Genomic DNA, 19,829 nt, shown 5'->3' on the forward strand with positions numbered 1-19,829 from the left:
TCTGATTTTAGGTGTGATTTTTTTTTTTTTGCTTTTCAGATCTTCTTAAATGTGTTTATGATAATCTGCTTTAGTACCTTTTGACTATGAAATTGATGATTTAAAACCCTGTAATACTTATCCCCAGTGTAAGTTACATGATTAACTCACTCTACATTATGAAATATTTTTGACTGAAGTTTCAACTTTAATTATCCTTTTTTCCTTTATTTCTAACCCAGCAAACTAGATCTATTTCTAGATTTGTTTGTATTTTTGAATCTACTATACACTCTTTAAATCTTTAAAAGATTTAGATTGCTTTAGAATTTAAAGGTTCAAAAAACAAAAGGGCTTGGTGATCATTAAGTGACTGTGTAGGAGCTGACACATATTCACTTACTCACTTCCTTAAGACAACCTCTGAGTGTGATCTTAATGAAACTTGTGTGTTGCTCCAAAATGGTGGATAAGGAGAGAAATGATTTTACCTTGTGCTTTCTTATCTAGACTAAAAACTTGTGCATATTCTAATTCATACACATTTTGATGGATTCCAATTACAACTAAATTATTTATCCTGAAATTTCACTAATAGAGGAGAAAAGAGTGAAGGATTTTAAGGTCTCATTATGTTTATCATTCTTGAGTAAGAATATGCTGATAGACTTCAAGTTTTATTTGGAAGTTCAAAGTTCTAAGTCTCAAGACAAGTTCATCTTAAGATCTGATTAGGTAACTGGTGAAAATTTCCATGTTGCTTATAGTATCTCTTCATAGCCATGCCCCAGATCTGGTTATGTGGGAGAAAGGAAAAGACAGGTCTGGGAGCTTTGGTAAGAGAAGGAGGTATAGTGTGCCACTGGATCATCTCCTATCTGGGGATTATAAGAACTCCTGGGGTCTAGGTCATGTAGGATGTTAGGGTCTAGTATGAAGAGATTTTGAGAATATCCCTCTAATTCTGAATTAGGAAACTAAACTTCCCAAAGAATGAACCTAAGTCTCGGACCCAAAATGGCTTTACAAAATCATCTATGCTGGGAATAATCTGTTGACAGCACAAAAGTAAATCCCTAGGTGTAGTCTAATTGGGGTCAAAATCCTATCTTTGGACCAAATTTCAAAACTGTCTGAGTCGTGGTTATTCTATTTGTTTGTCCTATTCAGTGTTTTTTGTAATATGTACATTTCTCACCACTGTAAGGATTTAAGGAAAGATGGAATAAAATTCAAAGGCAAGTGAAGAATTCTTTCCTTCAGAGTAGATGGGGAGAGTATGTCGCTGTCCTCCATGAGTTGTAGAGAATGCTACAGAATCCAAGCCAAATCAAGTCATTCTTTTTTTGTTTTTGTTTTACAAGAAAATTTCAATCTTCAATAAGAATTGATTCTGGAACTTTGGAGAAAATATTCTAAAAGGTTTCTGAATCAAAGGGAATATTTCAACTATGATATATGTAAGAGTAAAAGTAAAAGAAAATATACTGAGAAGAATGAATAAACTAAAAACATAAAGTGCATGAAAGGAATGCAACAAAAACTAAAATTCTTGTAAGTCATTGTTTGAGACTTAAAATTCCTCTACAATCTATAAGAACTTTCTAACACTGTAGTTAAGCAACATTTTAGCAACTTCAGGAAATAAACAGAAACACAAAGATAATAGGCAATAATGTGAAAATGATAAGAAAAAGAAAACTGAGGATTACAGATCAAGTCATATACAGTTTTTACAGAGTAAACAATATTTATGACTTATTCCTCAAGATTCACACATTTTTCATTTCCAGAGGTTAAATACTCAGAGAAGTGTCAATATATCATTTAAAACTTGCTACTAAAGATTAAAATTTAAAAACAGTTCATACCCTGTGCTTAGAAGTAGGTAGGTTGACATCGAGGAAAGAAGAATGCTGAACAATCGATCAAAGAGAATCAGAGGACTCAGCAGAGGCATGACGAAGGAAGAGGCTACAGTAAAACAAATTTGGGTAGTGTTAGTATGAGGGGCACAGTGTATGTGAGTTTAAAGCAGTGAATAATCTATTATCATTTAGAGCATCTACTGTTAACATCATACTCAGTGAAAAACTGAAAGCTTTTTCTCTAAGATCAGGAACAAAACAAGGGTGTCCATTCTCATCACTCTTACTCAACATAGTACTGAAAGCCCAACCTAGAGCAATTAGGCAAAAGAAAGGAAGAAGTAAAACTGACGCTATTTACAGATGATACTATAATATGTACAGAAAATCCTAAAGACTGAACAAAAAAACTGCTGGTACTAATTAATGAATTCAGTAAAGTTGCAAGATATAAACTCAAGATACAGTAATCAGTTGTGTTTCTATGCACTAACCACAAGACATCTAAAAAAAATGGGGTCAAATAAATATCTCTATTTGTAAATTACATGGTCAGATACTTGGAAAATACTGAAGAGTCAGTGGTAAACCTAACCCAAGAAATGAAACAATTCAGTACAGAAGTAGGATATAAAAATTAACATGCAAAAATCAGTAGCAACTTACACTCAAGTAAAAATTAGAAGGTACAATGAGAAAAGCCCATTTACAATTTCAACAAAAAAGATAAAATACTTAGGAATATACTTAACAAGAAGTATTCAAAGCCAATATAAAGAAAACTATAAAGACTACTTTTAGAGGCACAAAGGTAGACTTGAATAAGTGGAAAGACATCCCTTGTTTTTGGTTAGAATGTCTCAACATTACTCATGGTAAATATGTAAGTTTCCCAAAGTTAACTGGCTATATTCTTCAAAAATGTCAATGTCATAAAAGACAAAGAAAGGGAAAATGCCATAAAGGACATTATTAGGGCAACTGAAAAATTAATATAAGGATGGTAGAATAGATAAAAATATTGAATACAGTGTTTAAAAAAATTTACTCATACATACACTCATAATCACAGATGAGGGAAGAGAACGTGACATGGAGGATGACTTTTTGTAATTCTGGTAAATTTCTATTTTTTAAAACCCTTTTAGAAGTTTTAGATGCTTAAAACTGAGGTACAATGATATGTACACAAATTCTGTTTTCTTTGCTTCTCTTCTTCACTGCAGTTTATCCCAAGGTAGGCAAGAAAACTAAGGCGTTGAACCAGGCTACACTGTAAAGAAATGAGGTTATGAGATGAGCAAGAGCAGGGCTGCTACTTATGAGACCTGATCTCCTGTTTATCATTTGCCTTATATTGTTTACATGCTGGTGTGTGCTCTATATGACTGCATATTTATGAAGTCATGCAGTAAAACAAAAAGATTTCCTTTTTTAATATTACTGTTTCCATTCACAATTTTTGGATTTTCTGTGGATTTGAAAACTAACATGTCATATGAGAGATCACTACATATAGTTACCTCACTAGAAATTAGCCCCACCAAACAGCCCTGTAGAATTAACTCCAGGAGGGTGGGGATTTGTTCTATATCATTCTCAGGGAACAGAACAGTGCCAGAACATGCTACAAACTGCACACAATTGATTAGAATGAAACAACAGTCTCTGATACTGTCATGCAGAATGAATGTAAATAGTAACTTTATTAATCAAAATAATTTGAAAGGGAAGGCCTACATAATTCCTGTAATGAAATGAAGCTTACATGGTGAAAATAAAAGTCATATAAACAAGAGCATTTATTATTCAAGAATAACTTCCACTTACACACTGACCAGGGTGTTTGGAAATGAACAAATTAAAATTTTAGAAGATACATGTCTATTTCCTATTGTAATTTTAAGCCTCTGCTTGAATTTTAAGAGCAATCCAAGGAAAAACACTCTTATCTCTTAATCCTTTTTTTTAACGTAAAGCTCCACCTAGGGCAAAGAAAGATCTTCATTTTAAATGATGAACAACAAAAATCACTTTTAAAATGTAAAGGTTAAATTGCATATCACACCATTCACTGGCATTACAAACATTTTTTTAAAATGAAAAACCTGGACTTAAAGTTTGCTCCTGTTTTCTAGCTGGAAGGAAAAGCTAAGTCCTCACATGACATTTGTTTGCTCCACATGCACATTCTTCAAGTACTATAGAGGAATATGTTTTGAAACATATAACTGGCTTTATAAAATGTGTAATGTTATTAGGAGGCAACTAATCAATGTTATTTCCAGCAAGAGAAATACAGATAAAATTTAACTGCTGCGTTAAGAACTGAGAATTTATGAACTGACATGAAATTTCTGCATAGGAATCTCTTCACAAAATCTTCTTCTCGCTTGGAATCATATTTATTTTTATTAGGCGTAAATAAATATACAGCCTTATTATCAAGTCATAAATATTCCATCAAGTAATTCTTATTAACACATGAATGCTCACCAAAGTTCTAATTTTCTGTCAAATTCCATTGAGATAGAAATAATAGCTGGTAATTATTATTTTCCTGCAACAAAATTATTTCTTTCAATAACAACAATACAGATGTGACTTGATGTAAAGTTATCTCATTTGGTTTGATTGACCTCTTACCTAATATCATCCAGCTAGCAGTCTGATTAAGCAGAGGCAGTCCTTGTTTCTTGAGGAGACTCTTATGGGTGCCATACACAACACACATGGAAAGCACCATGCTCACCATCTGAAAACAAACAGAACACGCAAATAAAAGACAAGGTGGTGAGACACTAATTTACGTATTAGAAAGAATACTTAGGAAAGTGCTTGAACAAAGTGCTTGAATCTGGCCTAAATGCTACTGAAATTGGAACAGCTCACCTTCTTGTGGCCAAGACCAAGACTCAGAATTCTTGTAGAAGCATGAAATGAGGCATTTTATACTTTCAGGAGTATTTTAGCATTCATTATCACACTGTTTCTATTTAGAAATATTTGTTATTAATCCTGAAGGTTTCTTAAATCATGGAAACGCAGAGGGTGAAATGTATACAGCTTAGCATACAGGGCTGAGTGTCTCCCACCTCTGGCCCTTGCTCATGGTCATATTTATTTATTCATTCAAAACATATTTGTGGACTGAATATTCACTGGTACTGGGAATGCAAGGGATACAATATTCTTCAGGGAATATATATAATGTTGAGTTGGTAAACTATGGCTTATGGGCTGATGCCTGTTTTTAGAAACATAGTCATTCCTGTTCATTTATGTGTTGTCTATAGCTCCCTTTGCCCTACAATAGTAAAGCTGAATTGAACAGACTCCATGTGGCCCATAAGCCTAAAACATTAATTTAGTTAGTCAGTTAGTTCTAGGTGACTTTCCTCCCATTTATTCTGATGCCTAAAATATTTCTAATCTGGCTCTTTAGAAAAATGTTTGCTGACCCCCAAGTTAGTGGATTAATAGCCAATCTAAGAAATGTGCTACAGTATGGCTGTGAACAACCTAATTTCACTTAGAGATCAGATTAGCAACCTGATCACCAAATCATAAAGATATATGTAATTTACTCTTATATTTTTAGTGAACTAAGAAGGAAAATATGCTGTCAGTAAATCTATGACACAAACCTAGGATCCTTTCAATTGTAAGACACATTCTCATTTCAGATACGTTAAAATGTGAAAAGACACAAATCTTGGAATCAAAAGAAAATACATGGCACACAGTAGAGGAATTGATGCAAATTAATAATGTAAAAAGGAATTTTGTAACAGATTTACCTTATACTTAGGGGTATTTTTACAAAGTCCGTAAGAATTTTAATATGGTATTCTTTGCTCTTATAGAATGAGATTCAGAAATATATGCCCCTGTTAAAGTACTCATTACAGGTGAATTTTGTCAAAGCCTCTCTGGGTTTAGCATAAAGTCAGGCAGTATACCATTCAAAATGAAAAGATATGTTCCAGTATCTTGATAGGGTCTTTGACAAAAATATTTCTTCTCTTTGTAAACATTCTTTGTTGTTCTCCAAGAATGAATGAACACCTTCAAAGTATTGTATATTTTTATCTTAGAGGATTCTTGGAAATACTATTATCCCAGCTTTGTTCTGAGTAAATTTTTTGAGAAGACTCATGAATTTTCTTTTTAATCAGTGTTCTAGATGTGGTTTGTTTTTTATTGTTTAAAAGGAAAAAGAAGCGTTTTCCCCTCTTATCTACAAAAATGCTATCATGTTACAGAATAAAACATTACATAATCTTTCACAACCCTATTAGATATTATCTCTACTTTATAGATTAAATACAAACAGACTGAAGTTCTGTTACTGAAAATCACACGTCTAGGACACAGCATAACTGGGAATTGACTCAATTTGGAAACGTCAAGTACAAAGTTCTTTTCACCACACCAAAGCTACCAACCAAGGTAAAGTTCATTTTCTTCTAGGACGTCGTCTGAGTCTTACACAGGCTATTCTTCATATAAACATACTCAGTGGCTACTTTCACTTCAAAGAAGCTTACTTTTTTCCTAATCCAAATGAGGACCATACAGACTCTCAGTCCAGAGGAGGCCTTTTTCAGCTCAACTTCTTGTTTATACTGATGCCTCTGACACCTCCTTAAATCCTGCTCTTTAGGCATTTTGGGAGGTAGGGGTGGGATAGGCGGGGAGGAGGAGGACTTCCTGTTGATCTTTTTGCTATTTCATACCTTTCAGAGCATGTATCTTAAACAAAAAACTTCCTTTTCAGCTGGCAGGTACTGAGTAATAAAAAACTTGATTGTGTCTTAAGAACAAGATAAATCAAACAAAACCATAAAATACATTTTAACATATCATTAGTAGAATGTAGTATTAAAAATCTGTAACTGACCTGTAATAGGTGTAACACCAGCTCTTCATTTACAAAACTATCTTTTCTTTTTATGACAGATGTTACGACAAACAGGGAAAGTAGAAGAACCAGCAAGCCTGCACTCATTCTGTTTTAAAACAAAATTCACAATTTCAAATTGTCTTAAGATATTCACAGAATACATATCATATGAAAATAATAGACATTTTACTCTAATGTAAGCCTCTTAGTCATTTGGTTTAATCAAGATAAAGCAGCAAAATGAATGTACAGTTGCAATAGGAATAAAAATCTTAGGATAAAGATACTGTGGGGATGGGTTTATTTGTAACTTCTCATGGTTTTTAAAGTATCTTTATCTTATTTCTATAATTTGATTTTTTAGACTTTTATGCTTACCAACTACCAGAATTCTTAACCTGACTTTGATAAATTTACAGAAAACAGTATTAAAAAATACAAAAAATAGCTAAACAAACATATCAGTATCTACACCATACATTTTCTATGACCACTCACTCATACAAAAAGGAGGATCTACACTTTTATTCCACAAATTGTGCCTTTCTGCCATTGATCTGGGGGCCTTCCACAGCTGTTTCTGTCTAAAGGAAGGGTAAGTCAGTGGTCACAAGGGGGGCATGTAGGACAGTGGTCATGAGAGAAATAAGAAAGAGCAAGGCAGGGCTATGGGGAACGCGAAGCAGGAATTCCCAGGAAAATGCTTCTTTGTTTTTGTTTAGTTTTGATTCTTCTAATACTAGCTTTGAGAATCATGAGGGAAAAGTTATATATCCAACGTGGATTTCCATTAAAAATTATGAAATACAGCCATGTATGATTAAGATTCTTTGTTTTTGCTTTTTCTCCCCCACATTCTTTTCTTTAAAAAGGTAATTTGGTATTTTAATTCACTGGTGAATATATTTTTACTTTAGAGAACTGGGGAAACAGGAATACTACAGCCATGTTATATACATTTTTGCTCTTTCTTTATCCTTAAATGTTTCATGTATCTATCTTTGTAATTTTCTGAAGAAGGGAGGTGATGTGAGAGATTAAATGGAGAGTAGAAATTTCTCCATAACCCAGGAGGAGCCAAAATAAAGAAGTTGCAAATATAACTCCTGGGAAATCTGAATCACTGAGGAACTTAAATTAAAAAGTAATAGAAAGAAATAACATAATTTTTAAAAACATAAATTAGATTTCTCATGATTTAACAAGTTTGCTTCCTGAAGTAATCTTTACTAGAATAGGTAAGTAGCAAAATTCTATGGGGATCATTTACATAATTTCTTTTCCTTTTAGCATGTGATAAGTTCTGTTCAACTATGTCAATAGTGCTTGAATTCATCTTTGCACATACTGTTTATAGTTTATAACAGCGGCAAAACATTTTCACTAACACTAATAAAGTATGGCTGAGATGGTAGTTTTAGAATTCAATGTAATTTTTTAGGCTCTGCTAATAAACTGACTTCCAAGAATAATTTCTGAGCTATTCCTATATTGTTATTCTCACAGAAATGAGATAAAATGTGTTAATTTATAGATACCACATACTTTAAAATTAACACATACTTTAAAAATATTGTTTAATCTTCCTTCAGTTAAAAAAGATACACCTTCATCTACTAAAGACTGGGTTAGAATGCTAAAAAAATTGCTAACAGAGTTCAAAAGAAAGTAATAAAGATAATTACATGATTAGAAAATGAGAGGAAATGTTAAATGGAAAAATGACCATTTCGCTTGACAAGCACACACATACATACACACACAGAGCCAGTAGATTACGTGATAATTTAAAAGTAAAGTTAAAAGCAAAGGTAACCAATTATTTTACAGATTTACTTGGGATATACTGAGGAGAAATAAATATAACACAGCATGGAGAATTCATGTACGGTATGCAGAATCTTCTAATGGTTAAAGTGATTAAACATGGGAAAGTTGTCAAGGTACACAGTTTCCTCCCCTGGAGATCTTCATATTCAGATTAGAAGAGAATTTCATTTTTCTAAGACATTTAAAATGTGGACATGCTCAAATATAGAGATTACATCAATCATCAATGGCTTCCAGACCTTCTAATTTTGGCAACAGGATATTTTTTTCATGTGAAACCTTTTACTGATTCCCCAATATACAAAACACACAAAAGCCTCTAGACCTTTTTTTTTTTTTTTTTTTTTTGCATTTTACGTTATCACTGGCACAATTTCATCTTTTATGAAGGCCCAGAAGCATCTCCAGGGAGCTTTAATGCCTCTCAGAGCCTGGGCCAAAATTAGGACTAATGGTTTGATATCAGTATTTTAACTTCTAGTTTGTTCATGTGATTTGTAAACTCATGGCCAAGATTAGGTTCATATTTCATAGTGTTGATTGAGAAAAACAATTGCATTAAAAAGAAAGTAAGTTAAAATATTGTTCCTACACTAGAAAGATATCTGGCTTTCGTCCTACAACAGGCATCAGTGGAAACACTGCCAGGAGCAAACAGAAGAAAATCCAACTCAGTGAGGTGCTCTAAAATAAAGAAAAAAGTTATCTTTAGATAATTACGGTACAGAAAACTGTCTTCAGTGTTTCACAGACTACCTGGCTGTGAAACTAAAAGGAAAATCTAAAGTCTTACATCTGTTTACTTTAAAAAGTAATAGTTACTACTTGTGAAGGATCTGTTATGCAGTAGGCACTGTATTACGTATGATATGAGCATTATCTTATTTAATTCTCACAATAACCTCAAGAGGTAGGTTATATTATTCATGGTATTTCAGATGAGGAAACTGAGCTCAGAGGTGTTAAAGCGTAAGTGGCACCAGACCTTTGACTCGTAAATGAAAACAGACAGCCAGGATTTAAGCTTGGGTCTGCTATTTCAAAGCAAGTACTTCATTCGACTCATGTTCTACTGTATATTATGACATCTATAAGAATGCTGGCCTGCAATCATAGTCAAATGACTGAACCCAGGAGGGAAATAGTTAAAAATGCTTTGTAATTAGATTAAGACCAAAAAAAAAAAAAAAAGAAAGATCAATAATCCCATTAATTGGAACATTTTGTAAGCTCTCACAGGGTGGAGACAAGCTATTTCTATCTTCTGGCTACCTCCATCAAAAAGTATCACAGTGGGAAAAAAGAAAAAAAAAGAAAAAGAAAAAGGAAAAAAAAAAGCATCCAAGTGGAAACATGACAGTACACTTTATAGAAGCACATTGTAATTAATTACCTACCTAGTTAAAGGAAGTAAGCCAGGAGGAATTATATTTTAGAATAATCTATCATGAATATACACTTTTCCAGAGAAAAACTGAGGTGGCTCAGGAACAGAAGTGGGGATGATTCCACTGACTTGAGTCCAGAGCATAGCCCCCCTGCCACCACACTGCTCTGGGCAGTTCCTCAGTGGCATTTAGATATTTGAGACTAAAGGAGTCTAGGAAGTGCTTCAGAGAAGGATGTATCGGCTCTGTGTCTCGAGTATTTCAATCACCACAAGACCAGTTCATTTTGATGGGAAAGTCTACATGAATCACGGAAACCTTAAAGTCAACCTCAGTCCTCCTGTCAAAAGGAGCAGGTTCTTTAATATAAGGACACATTCTACTCTTGTCTTAAAAAATGAACGATTCCTTAAATTAAACACATATCAAAATGAAGTCGCTATGAATCTGTCCAATGTCAAAATGAATACTTATACCTTTGCTCGAGTCCACAGTGGGGTGATAAATGGCCACCCTGCAAACACGATGAGTCCAGCTGTAAGCATATAGCGGTAGAAAAAACTGAGAACCTAGCAAGGCAATACAAAGAAGAACGGGAAAATGAGGTTATTTCAAAGGAGTTACATGTGTATGAAAGAGACCTGAAAATGTTGTCATGCGGTAAATCACTTACCAATACTTCAACTCCCAGGATAAAGAGTAACAGGTATCCAACAAAACGACTTGGAGGGAAGGTCAACAGTAATGTGACAAAGCCTTGAAGAACTGGAAATCTGTTTAACAAGATTATTTATAAGAAGATTATTTAAAACCTATAGTGAATGCAAAAAAATAGGTCTCATATAGTAAAAAAATAAAAATTTTATGCATAGAAATCAGGGAATTTTTAATTTATAGATTTTTTTAAAAACTAAGATAACTTCTAACAGATTTGTTTCAATGGCTTTACTTACCATTTTTTTTTGAAACCTAGAAATATTTTAGGAAAAATGTCATTTCTGAATTAATTTGATAATTATCATAAAAACTTGCTTGGTTTTTTAATGACAAACATTAATGACAATAAATGAGTTTTATTTGATCATAGTATAAACATAGGTACATATAATTACAGATATTGAACCCAATCAACCCAAATGATTAAAAACTGAGAACATTTTGAAAATTCACCAAGGTTAATTATACACTGAAATCTGAACTGTCTTAATAAAATAAAGGTAAGTTCTCCTTATCCAGATAGAGAAAACCTTAACTGCACTTTTTCACTGGGTTAAATAACCTTTTTGAAACTCAATTCAAGATGTCACTAATTGTACACTAATTATAATTAAATGTGAATTCATAACCATTAAAAATGTATTACATACTTGAGTACTTTTTACATTTCATCACTGGAAAAAAATTTTTAGCATTTGTAGTGCATTATTAAGTAGGCAATTATAAAAGGTCATATCATTTGGTTTATAACATCTTTCTGATTGACAACAATGGTTATATAATGTTATCAAAACTTTGAAGGTGCCATGCAGGAAAGAAAAGCTAACACCAGTCAAAATGAGAATGTTTCTTTTGTTCTCAACAGTGATCTTTTGTAAAATCATTTAGATTTTTTCTAGAAGAAAAGTGAATTTTTATCTTTTATTTTCTTTATAATCTATCAAAAAGATGAAGATAGAACACAACATACTTTCAAAATCACATTGTCCCTTAAAATTTAAACATGTGTTCTTCATAAATAGAATATTTAATAATTCAGAAGGGAATTTTGGATAAAATCTTTCATTCTAAAATTTTAAACCAGAGCAAATGAAATTAGAAAAAAATCCAGTTTAAATATGTACATCCAGCAACCCTAATCTTTTCAAATGGAGAATAGTATGTTCTTTTATCAATGGTTTGTTTTGCCTTATATTTGAAATGTTAATATTTAAAATATTTTAATATTAATTTTAATTTTTGATATTAAGAAGAGGTGGTCAACGCTGAAATTAACAGAAATCAAAATAAAAATACACATCATGTCACTGCAAACATGCTGGCCAACTCTGAAAATACCCTTATGCTGGGCTGTCATTCCCTGGTCTACTCTCAGGGTCTGGTTTGCTCAGAGGATGCTTGGATGTCCAAGACTAAGTTTAAATTCTAGATTACTGGTGCAAATACAGAAATGAACAAGATCTGCAAGGTGACCCTCGCTGCCTATGAACTTGAACCAGCCCAGTATTTTAGTGGTTTTGTTTTAAAGTGCTTGAAACGCTTATGAGAGCTCTACCTCTGATGTTTTCTATAATGGGAAGAACTCATTTTAAGTCCAATTGGTGAGGAAACACTTAAAGGCAGAACCACAGAATAAGTGATAATATCCATTAATCCCTGTATGTGCATATTACTAGATTGTATTTAATTACACACTTTCCTTCATCTAAGTTTACGTGCCAGCTAGGAAGGGAGGGGCAAAAATGCACAGCATGAAAGCTTATAAACTACTTTGTGAAGCATGAAGATACACTGGAAACTGGGATGAGACAAGTTCAAAATGCCAGTTACTCATTGGCATAGTACAATCTATATTAATCATTTAATTTTTACTCCAGATTTTCATATAAAAGATACACAAAGAAGGGAATGAGATCAATGCTACCTCAGGGCAATAAAGATGAAGTCAGAAGGGAAAACACAAAGGATGTTTATATGCAACATTGATGCTGTTACAGATGAAATGACAGGGCTCGGAGACCTGAGGTTATTAGAAGTATCTTTCACAACTTAGGCTACAGAAACTAATGCATTTTAAACACAGACTTAACTGCCGGTGAAGTGAAAAATGAGACAGCAAGATGTGTTACTTACTCTCTTAGAAACGCACACCATATGGGCAGTGGCAACAAGCAGTATACGTAGTAAGTCCAGGGACAGGCTTGAACCAGCAGGAAAAGTGCTACTAAAATGCCAATAGCTACAAAACAACATGGCAGGAGATGGCTTGGTTTCTGAAAATCAAACAAAACATTGAAAACACTCCAAACTCATGCTAACTGACAGGTTTTTAGAAGAGATTTTATGAAGAGAAGGAAATATATTACTTTCTTTCAATGGCTCTACAACTAGATGAGTAAGAACTGCATTTTAAAAAAATCTGTCATTGGAGAAGCACATTATAGAAGAAAAAGCCGGATAGCCTGGAACTGCTGCAATTAGGCAATTCTCAATTTAAAAGTGACTAAGTTTCTAATGCTTGTTTGCAAGTAACTTGTTCAGACTCCGAGCATATTTCTCCTCGGCACCGATTTTACAAATGTTGATTAAGTTCACTGACTAGCTCACAAAAGCCCATTTAATCCACAATAAACTGTGGGACCTAATCTTCATTTGGAACAATGCTTCTATCTATTCGAATTTCAACTTGACATGCGGCCCACGCTTCTCTCTCCATTGCCCAACCACAGTAGGTTCATTCAGTCATATCTTCTCTTTCCAACCACCTGCCAAACAAGAAAGGAGTTCCTCAGTGTAAGTCACCAATGATGGCCCCTCCATGGGCTGGGCAAGCCCACAGGTGCTCTGGGCCAGGAGTAAAGATGCCAGGGGTCAGGGACAGAACTTCCAATAACTGGGAAACACACTTACGGAAAACTGGAATGCTAACAACAGCACAGGAGGGAAAAACAGAACTGGAGGGGTCATGTGACGTGCTCTCTTGCCTCTGTGCCTTGTTTTCTCTGTTTTCCCTTGCTTTGCTACCCAAGCTAATTAAGGTGAGAATTAAGAATTACCTTCTGGAGCAGGGGAAGTTAGGGAGGGGGAGCAAGAGTTTTTTCCTCTTTACAATTCCCCCCTACTGGCATAAAACATCACCGGAAGGGAAGTAAAGAAGCAAGGATAAACTAGGGCAGAGCTGTAAAGAGGAAGGTGAAACATAGCACAGTGATTAAGGGTTTGGAGCTACACAGATCAGAATTCAAATCCTCATTCTGTCACTTGCTCCCTGTATGATCATAAACCAAGTACAAGACTTAGATTCTGAGACTTAATTTCACCCCCACCTATAAAATGGGAATAAAATTCCATATCTATCTATCAAGGTTGGTAATGCTTAAATGAGATTATGTAAAGAGCTTATTTAACGAAGTGCCCAGAATATTACTACTGCCTCGTAAATAATGGCTGCTGGTATCACCTTTGTTTTTATTCTCTTCTCTTCTACTTCTTTGCATTAGTCCCCGAAGCCACTGCAGAGACCTATCAGTGAACAGCACTGGAATTGGAGATGGACGAGGCAGCAGTGGAGGTCCCACAGCGAGGGGATGGGAGAAGGGGTGAATCCCACACAGATAAGGACAGGCAGAGCCCCTAAAGCTGAAGGTGCCTGGGGCAGGTACTCACTATAGGAGCTAAGACTGGTTTCACATAATTTTAAGAATAGTAAAATAAAAGAAGTTTAAAAGAGTACCGAAAAAGGCACTAGAAGGATTTTCTAAAGTCAGTACAGTATCATATGATTATCTAATCCTCTGATACCTAAAGTAATAGACATTACAAAAAACACCTGCTTGTAGGAAACCAGGTCAAAAAGAATTCAGTTCAGCTGAAGTAAAAACTGAAAGGATTTTAAATAACAGGAGTGGGGAACATTCTCTACCTCATCATGAATTAACTCCCTGCCTCCCCCTGCCCTCCAAAAACACCTGTTGATAATGAACCACGAGTGTGCATTGTGATTACTCCTTTATCCAATGAACGGTTATTAAGTCTCACCCTCTATGCCATGCTTTGTACCAGGTGCTGGCCTCCAAGGAGTTTAAACCATACAAATGGAGACAGAATCACAGGGCTTGGTTTAAGGGGTTAACATTTTGAGATTTTACTAAGTAAGGAGAGAACAAGGAAAGTGTGTGGCAAAATAAGAATATTGAGTTCTAAAGCAAAGGACATCCAAACTAGCAAAAGCAAAGGAGAGGAGTACACAGAAGTCAAACACAGAGTTCAAATAAGAGCAGCTGTGGCAAATCACGTTCATAGAAAAATGAATGTTGGGGGTTTGGGGGGTTTAGCTCAGTGGCAGAGAACATGCTTAGCATGCACAAGGTCCTGGGTTCAATCTCTAGTACCACCATTACAAATCAAGTATGTTTTTAAAAAAGTGTATTAAAAAAAGAGAATGTTCACTGCAGACTTGCCTGTGATAGTGATAAATTAGAAACGACCTGTATCACGTGGAGGACACTGTCAAGTAGGAGTGACAAACTTTGGAGTCAGACGTAAATTTAATTCCAGTGTTGCCATTCCATTTGCTGTCAATTTGACTCAACCATTTATCTTGTCTGGAGCTCTGCTTTCTTGCCTGGCAGGGGAGGGTAACAGCTGCTGGGAGCTCATCTCCCACTACCTCCCAGCCCTCTACAGTCTCGCCACGTCAGTGACTTGCAGCTCTTCCAAGAAGCCATGTTACCTCACTCCTCATTTGGCATTTGCTGTTTTCTCGGCACATCTTTTTTCCTTTTTCCTATTGGGCTATCCAACTCACCTTTAAGACTTCACTTTGGCAGGAGCTTCCTCTGTGAAGCCTCCCTCCACCCGAGCTGCAAGCATCACGATCTAATACGTGCACAGCTGAAATCATCTTGCCCCCATTTGCTCTCCATGCCTCCCTTAAATTAATACTACAGACTTCTGGAAACTTATTCTTCTTCCAGAAAATACTTAATTGTGTCACTTCACTAAACTATAAACTCTTGCTAAAGAAGAATCAGAATATTTTTGCAAACAGAACCAAAGGGTTCAAAATACTTTCAATGACCTCAACTGCAATGGTCAAGTTTTAATGTGTCAGCTTGGCCAGGCTATAGCCCCTAGTTAGTTATTCAAAACACTAATCTAAGTGTTGCTGTAAAAGTGTCTGGTAGATGTGACTGAAGTCCACAATCTGATGACTTTAAGGAAGAGAGATTATCATCAACAATCGGGGGTGGGCTGATTCAATCACTTACAGGGCTTGAAGAGCTGAACGGAGGCCTCCCTGAAGAAGAAACTGCCCGTGTGGAGGGAGCTCCGGCTCCTGCAAGTCCCAGTCCACCCTCCCTGATGGCCTGACTGTGAACTCAGGACCCACCTAACGAGCCCCCACGGTCACGGAAGACAGCTCCATACACTAAATCTCTTAATACCGAGATCCTACCGGTCTGTTTCTCTGGTTTAACTCTGACGTACCAACTCTTCACTACATCAAGTCTAAACTCTGAAGCATTTGAGGCCTTTGATTCCTTCAGCCTAATCCTTATTGTCAGTATTCTTTCTTATTAGTCTCTTGAACAAACCTCCCACATTCTACTCAAACTGAACTATTTATTTTGAAGGCATCACGGTGTAGAAAGAGCATGAGTTTAAGCATCAGAATATATTAGTTCTGTCATTTAACAATGGTGTGCCCTTGAAGGAAACTATCTCTCTGAACCCAAAATCCCCCCACCCATGAGAATTATAGCCACTAAGTCTAGGGTGGTATTAAGCTTAACTGAATGACACATGTGAAACACCCAGGATAGTCCTGGAATGGTGGGGTTTAATAATTATCACTTACTAACCCAACATAAAAATACATTTCCCCAACTCTGCTGCTGTTTATACCATTCAATTCGCTCTAATTCTCATCCTCTCCCTATAGTCTGACTATTAGATTTCCACCAAGACTTTCTTTCTTTCTCCTGTTATCATCACCCTAGCTAAAGAGAGATTTCCTTTATTTAAAATGATAGTCTCTGTATCACATTCAAACACTTAACATATACTAAGGTTGTCAAACACTTAGGTTGTTGTCTTTTGTAACAGTGTTCTAGCCTGGTGACCTATACCTGATAAGGCGGTTATGTGTGTACATTTCTGACCTACTTTATTTAATTCCAAGCTCCTTGAGAGTAGAGTCTGAATTTTACATCTCTTGCTGCAGCCTATGCAGCAGCTGGCATTGTGCTGTGCACTCAGAGAAATATTTGCTGCATTAGCGAATGAATGAATACAGAACTATCAGCCATGAAATCTGCTGACACATCAATCTAAAGACATCATATCCTTTCTCAATAACACCAATCAAGATAAACACAAAAAGGCAGTGCTGGGCACTAACACTGCTCTGGACTCAAATCTCAGTCCCTTCACCTTCCAGCTGAATGGCCTTCTGCAAGGCTTCAGTTTCCTCTTTTGTACAGAGAAATTATAATGCCTACTTCCAGCACTGTTACAAGTTTAAAATGGCAAAATAAATTTCAAATACCCAGCTGAATGCCTAGATAGATCCCTTACTGAAACACATTTGTTTTTGTCTCTTTCCCTAGTACATAAGAAATTATTTCTACTCGATCCAATTTCACATACATTCAAATAGTGAAAATTACTTGGGGGAAATTATTTAAGATGCATTAAAGCACTATAAAATGGAATAAACACTACTATTCTTCCTTCCATTACAGAAAAATAAAATATAAAATGGAAAAAAGTAATCACTGGAAATATCTGCAGACTATTAATAATACACCACCCAGATACATTGCTTTTTAGAGAATTTAGATGTGGTCATAACCACTGCAGAGAATGAAGTAAAGGAAGCGGAAGCTGCATATTCTCCCTGGTAAATGACAGCAATATATTTGAAAAGACTAAAGTGTTTTAATATAGTAAAACCATGTATGTTCTGTCATATTTTCTCAGTTGTTTAAAGGATTATTCAAGAGGAGAGTTTTTTTGGCATTGAAAGTACAGTAAACTAGGGACTAATTCTTCAAATGAGGATACGTAGAAAGTTCTGGAAATCTGTACTTCAGAATTTTAGAAAGATAAAATAGGTAAGGATAATTTCAGAAAAACATGTATTACTTAAAAAAAAAAGGAATATTTGGAGTAAGTGATTTTCTTTCTTTCCAACTGCTAAACTCAATATCAGATAAAGTTAAATATATCACTTTTAAGTAGTTTTCTGACCACCTTTATTGTACAAAGATATGGAATACTTATAACATGCTAAATAATTATAAAAATAAACAGAAAATCAACAGTTAGTGACATAGGTGAATTTAAGTTATAGTTATCTTCGTAGCCTTCTTAAGTTACGGGATGGTTGTTATTGACACACCTTTTTCCAAACTAAAGAAATAAAGATCACTGAGAAAAAGACCTAATACAACAAAAGCACACAAAAGAGTTAGCTTAGTACAAAATGCACATTATACGAACTCATTACAGTTGATTTGCTTCAATTTCTTCCCTCAGTCCTAGTGATTTTACACCATCATCTGAATCTTCATTATATTTTCTGAACATACCTTGACTTCTTTACCAACACTTCTGGTAAGGTTGCAGTGAGACTTGATGATCAACAAAGAAGCGTAAGATATCCATCCCACAAAACCGAGAACAACGTTGAAGGCCAAGAAGAATCTGTCGTAAGTGTGATAATAGGACAATCCTTTCAATGAAAGATTAATCAGCTCCTTGCAAAGGGAGACCTATGGAGAAAGAAAAATGTAACTTGCAACCCAGAAAGAATAAGAAAATTTAAGTTTCAAAGGAAAGAGAATTATTAAAATTAGAGTAACTGTAAATGACAGATCAAAAACATTTTGATTATTCATGGATCTTTCTTGCAAAGCATAAGAAAAATCCCTGAATAAAATTAATTTTTAAATCTTGATAAGGACACTTTAAATGTAAACTATCCATGAGATGTGTACTGATTTTAAATGATTCATTTTGTGGAAATTATTCTCAGATGACATAAGAAGGAAATGGCTAATATAGTTTCCAAGTAACAGAGATGTCCACATTTATACCATTTGACTTTCTCATATCAGATTACCTAATTCAGCTATAAAACATTATTAAAATAGCTTAATATTTTAGAGAGGAAGGATAGTTTGCCATTATAAAATCGTAACAAAAATAAGCATGAGAAATGCATGGTATTATTTAGGCAATTTTAGAAACTGAAATAGAATTCTTTCTTTCTTTAAAATTATATGACCATTCAACAAAGAGAAAATTAATGAAAAACATAGCAGGGTAGGAGCTTGGAAAAGTCAAAGCTTCAATACGAATCATTAGACTTCTAATAGCATGAAGCTAATTCCCAATGTACAAATACGTCAACATTCTAAAAATTCTGCATAAGTAGGGTGACAGAAGCTTGGAATATACTTTCTCATTACAGAAAATGGCAATTGTTCATCTCCAGTTTTAACCTAAAAACATTTACCTATAACATGATCTGAAATAAGAGATGGATGTCCATGGCTATATCAGCTACTTAGGAAATTCAACCCTTCCTTGAGTGTTCAGGAAAGCTCCCCAGCCTGCCCACTTTGCTCTCCATCACCATCCCTGCCTCTCCCCATACCTGAAGGATCAGCTATTTACATACACAAGGTCTGCATACTTACTGCTTCATCATACTTTTTCTGTTTTATATAAGACCTTGCTTTTCTTAAAATGTTCATCTGTTTAGAATCAGAAAGCAACCTACAAAAGAAAAAAAAAAGGGTTTAGGTTTAAAATGTTTCCTCATTTCAATTACATTTCTTCCTTCCTTCCTTCCTTCTTCCTTCCTTCCTTCCTTCCTTCCTTCCTTCCTTTCCTTTCTTTCTTTCTTTCTTTCTTTTTCTGTTTTCTTTTCTTTCTTTTTTTTGCTTGATTGAAAATAAAAGGATGGTGAAAATTGAGAAAAGAAAGAAAGAGACAAATGAACAAACTCCAAGCTAAACTGTATCACTGCTGGTTATCTGAATTCTTCCAATAAATGGCTTATAGTTAAATTTGGTTTTTCTGACTCAAAGTTTCAACTGCCAAACTCCACTCAGGACAGTCGTATAATAC

The 19,829-nt window shown here is 34.8% G+C and overlaps 1 protein-coding gene across 3 annotated transcripts in view; it reads right to left on the bottom strand.

Moving 5' to 3' along the window:
- Positions 1–19,829, bottom strand: part of PIGN (phosphatidylinositol glycan anchor biosynthesis class N) — an 88,182-nt gene that overhangs the window by 31,355 nt on the left and 36,998 nt on the right. For all 3 annotated transcript variants that reach the window (XM_045521463.2, XM_045521464.2, XM_010961284.3), the window contains 9 exons: positions 19,397–19,475; positions 18,284–18,466; positions 12,822–12,961; positions 10,645–10,744; positions 10,448–10,540; positions 9,176–9,267; positions 6,751–6,859; positions 4,494–4,602; positions 1,851–1,953 (listed from right to left, as the gene is read on the bottom strand). In XM_045521463.2, coding sequence (XP_045377419.2) covers positions 1,851–1,953; positions 4,494–4,602; positions 6,751–6,859; positions 9,176–9,267; positions 10,448–10,540; positions 10,645–10,744; positions 12,822–12,961; positions 18,284–18,466; positions 19,397–19,475 — 1,008 coding nt within the window. The remainder of the gene's footprint in view (positions 1–1,850; positions 1,954–4,493; positions 4,603–6,750; positions 6,860–9,175; positions 9,268–10,447; positions 10,541–10,644; positions 10,745–12,821; positions 12,962–18,283; positions 18,467–19,396; positions 19,476–19,829) is intronic.

Source organism: Camelus bactrianus, chromosome 30 (assembly GCF_048773025.1).
Source record: "Camelus bactrianus isolate YW-2024 breed Bactrian camel chromosome 30, ASM4877302v1, whole genome shotgun sequence".
NCBI lineage: Eukaryota > Metazoa > Chordata > Mammalia > Artiodactyla > Camelidae > Camelus > Camelus bactrianus.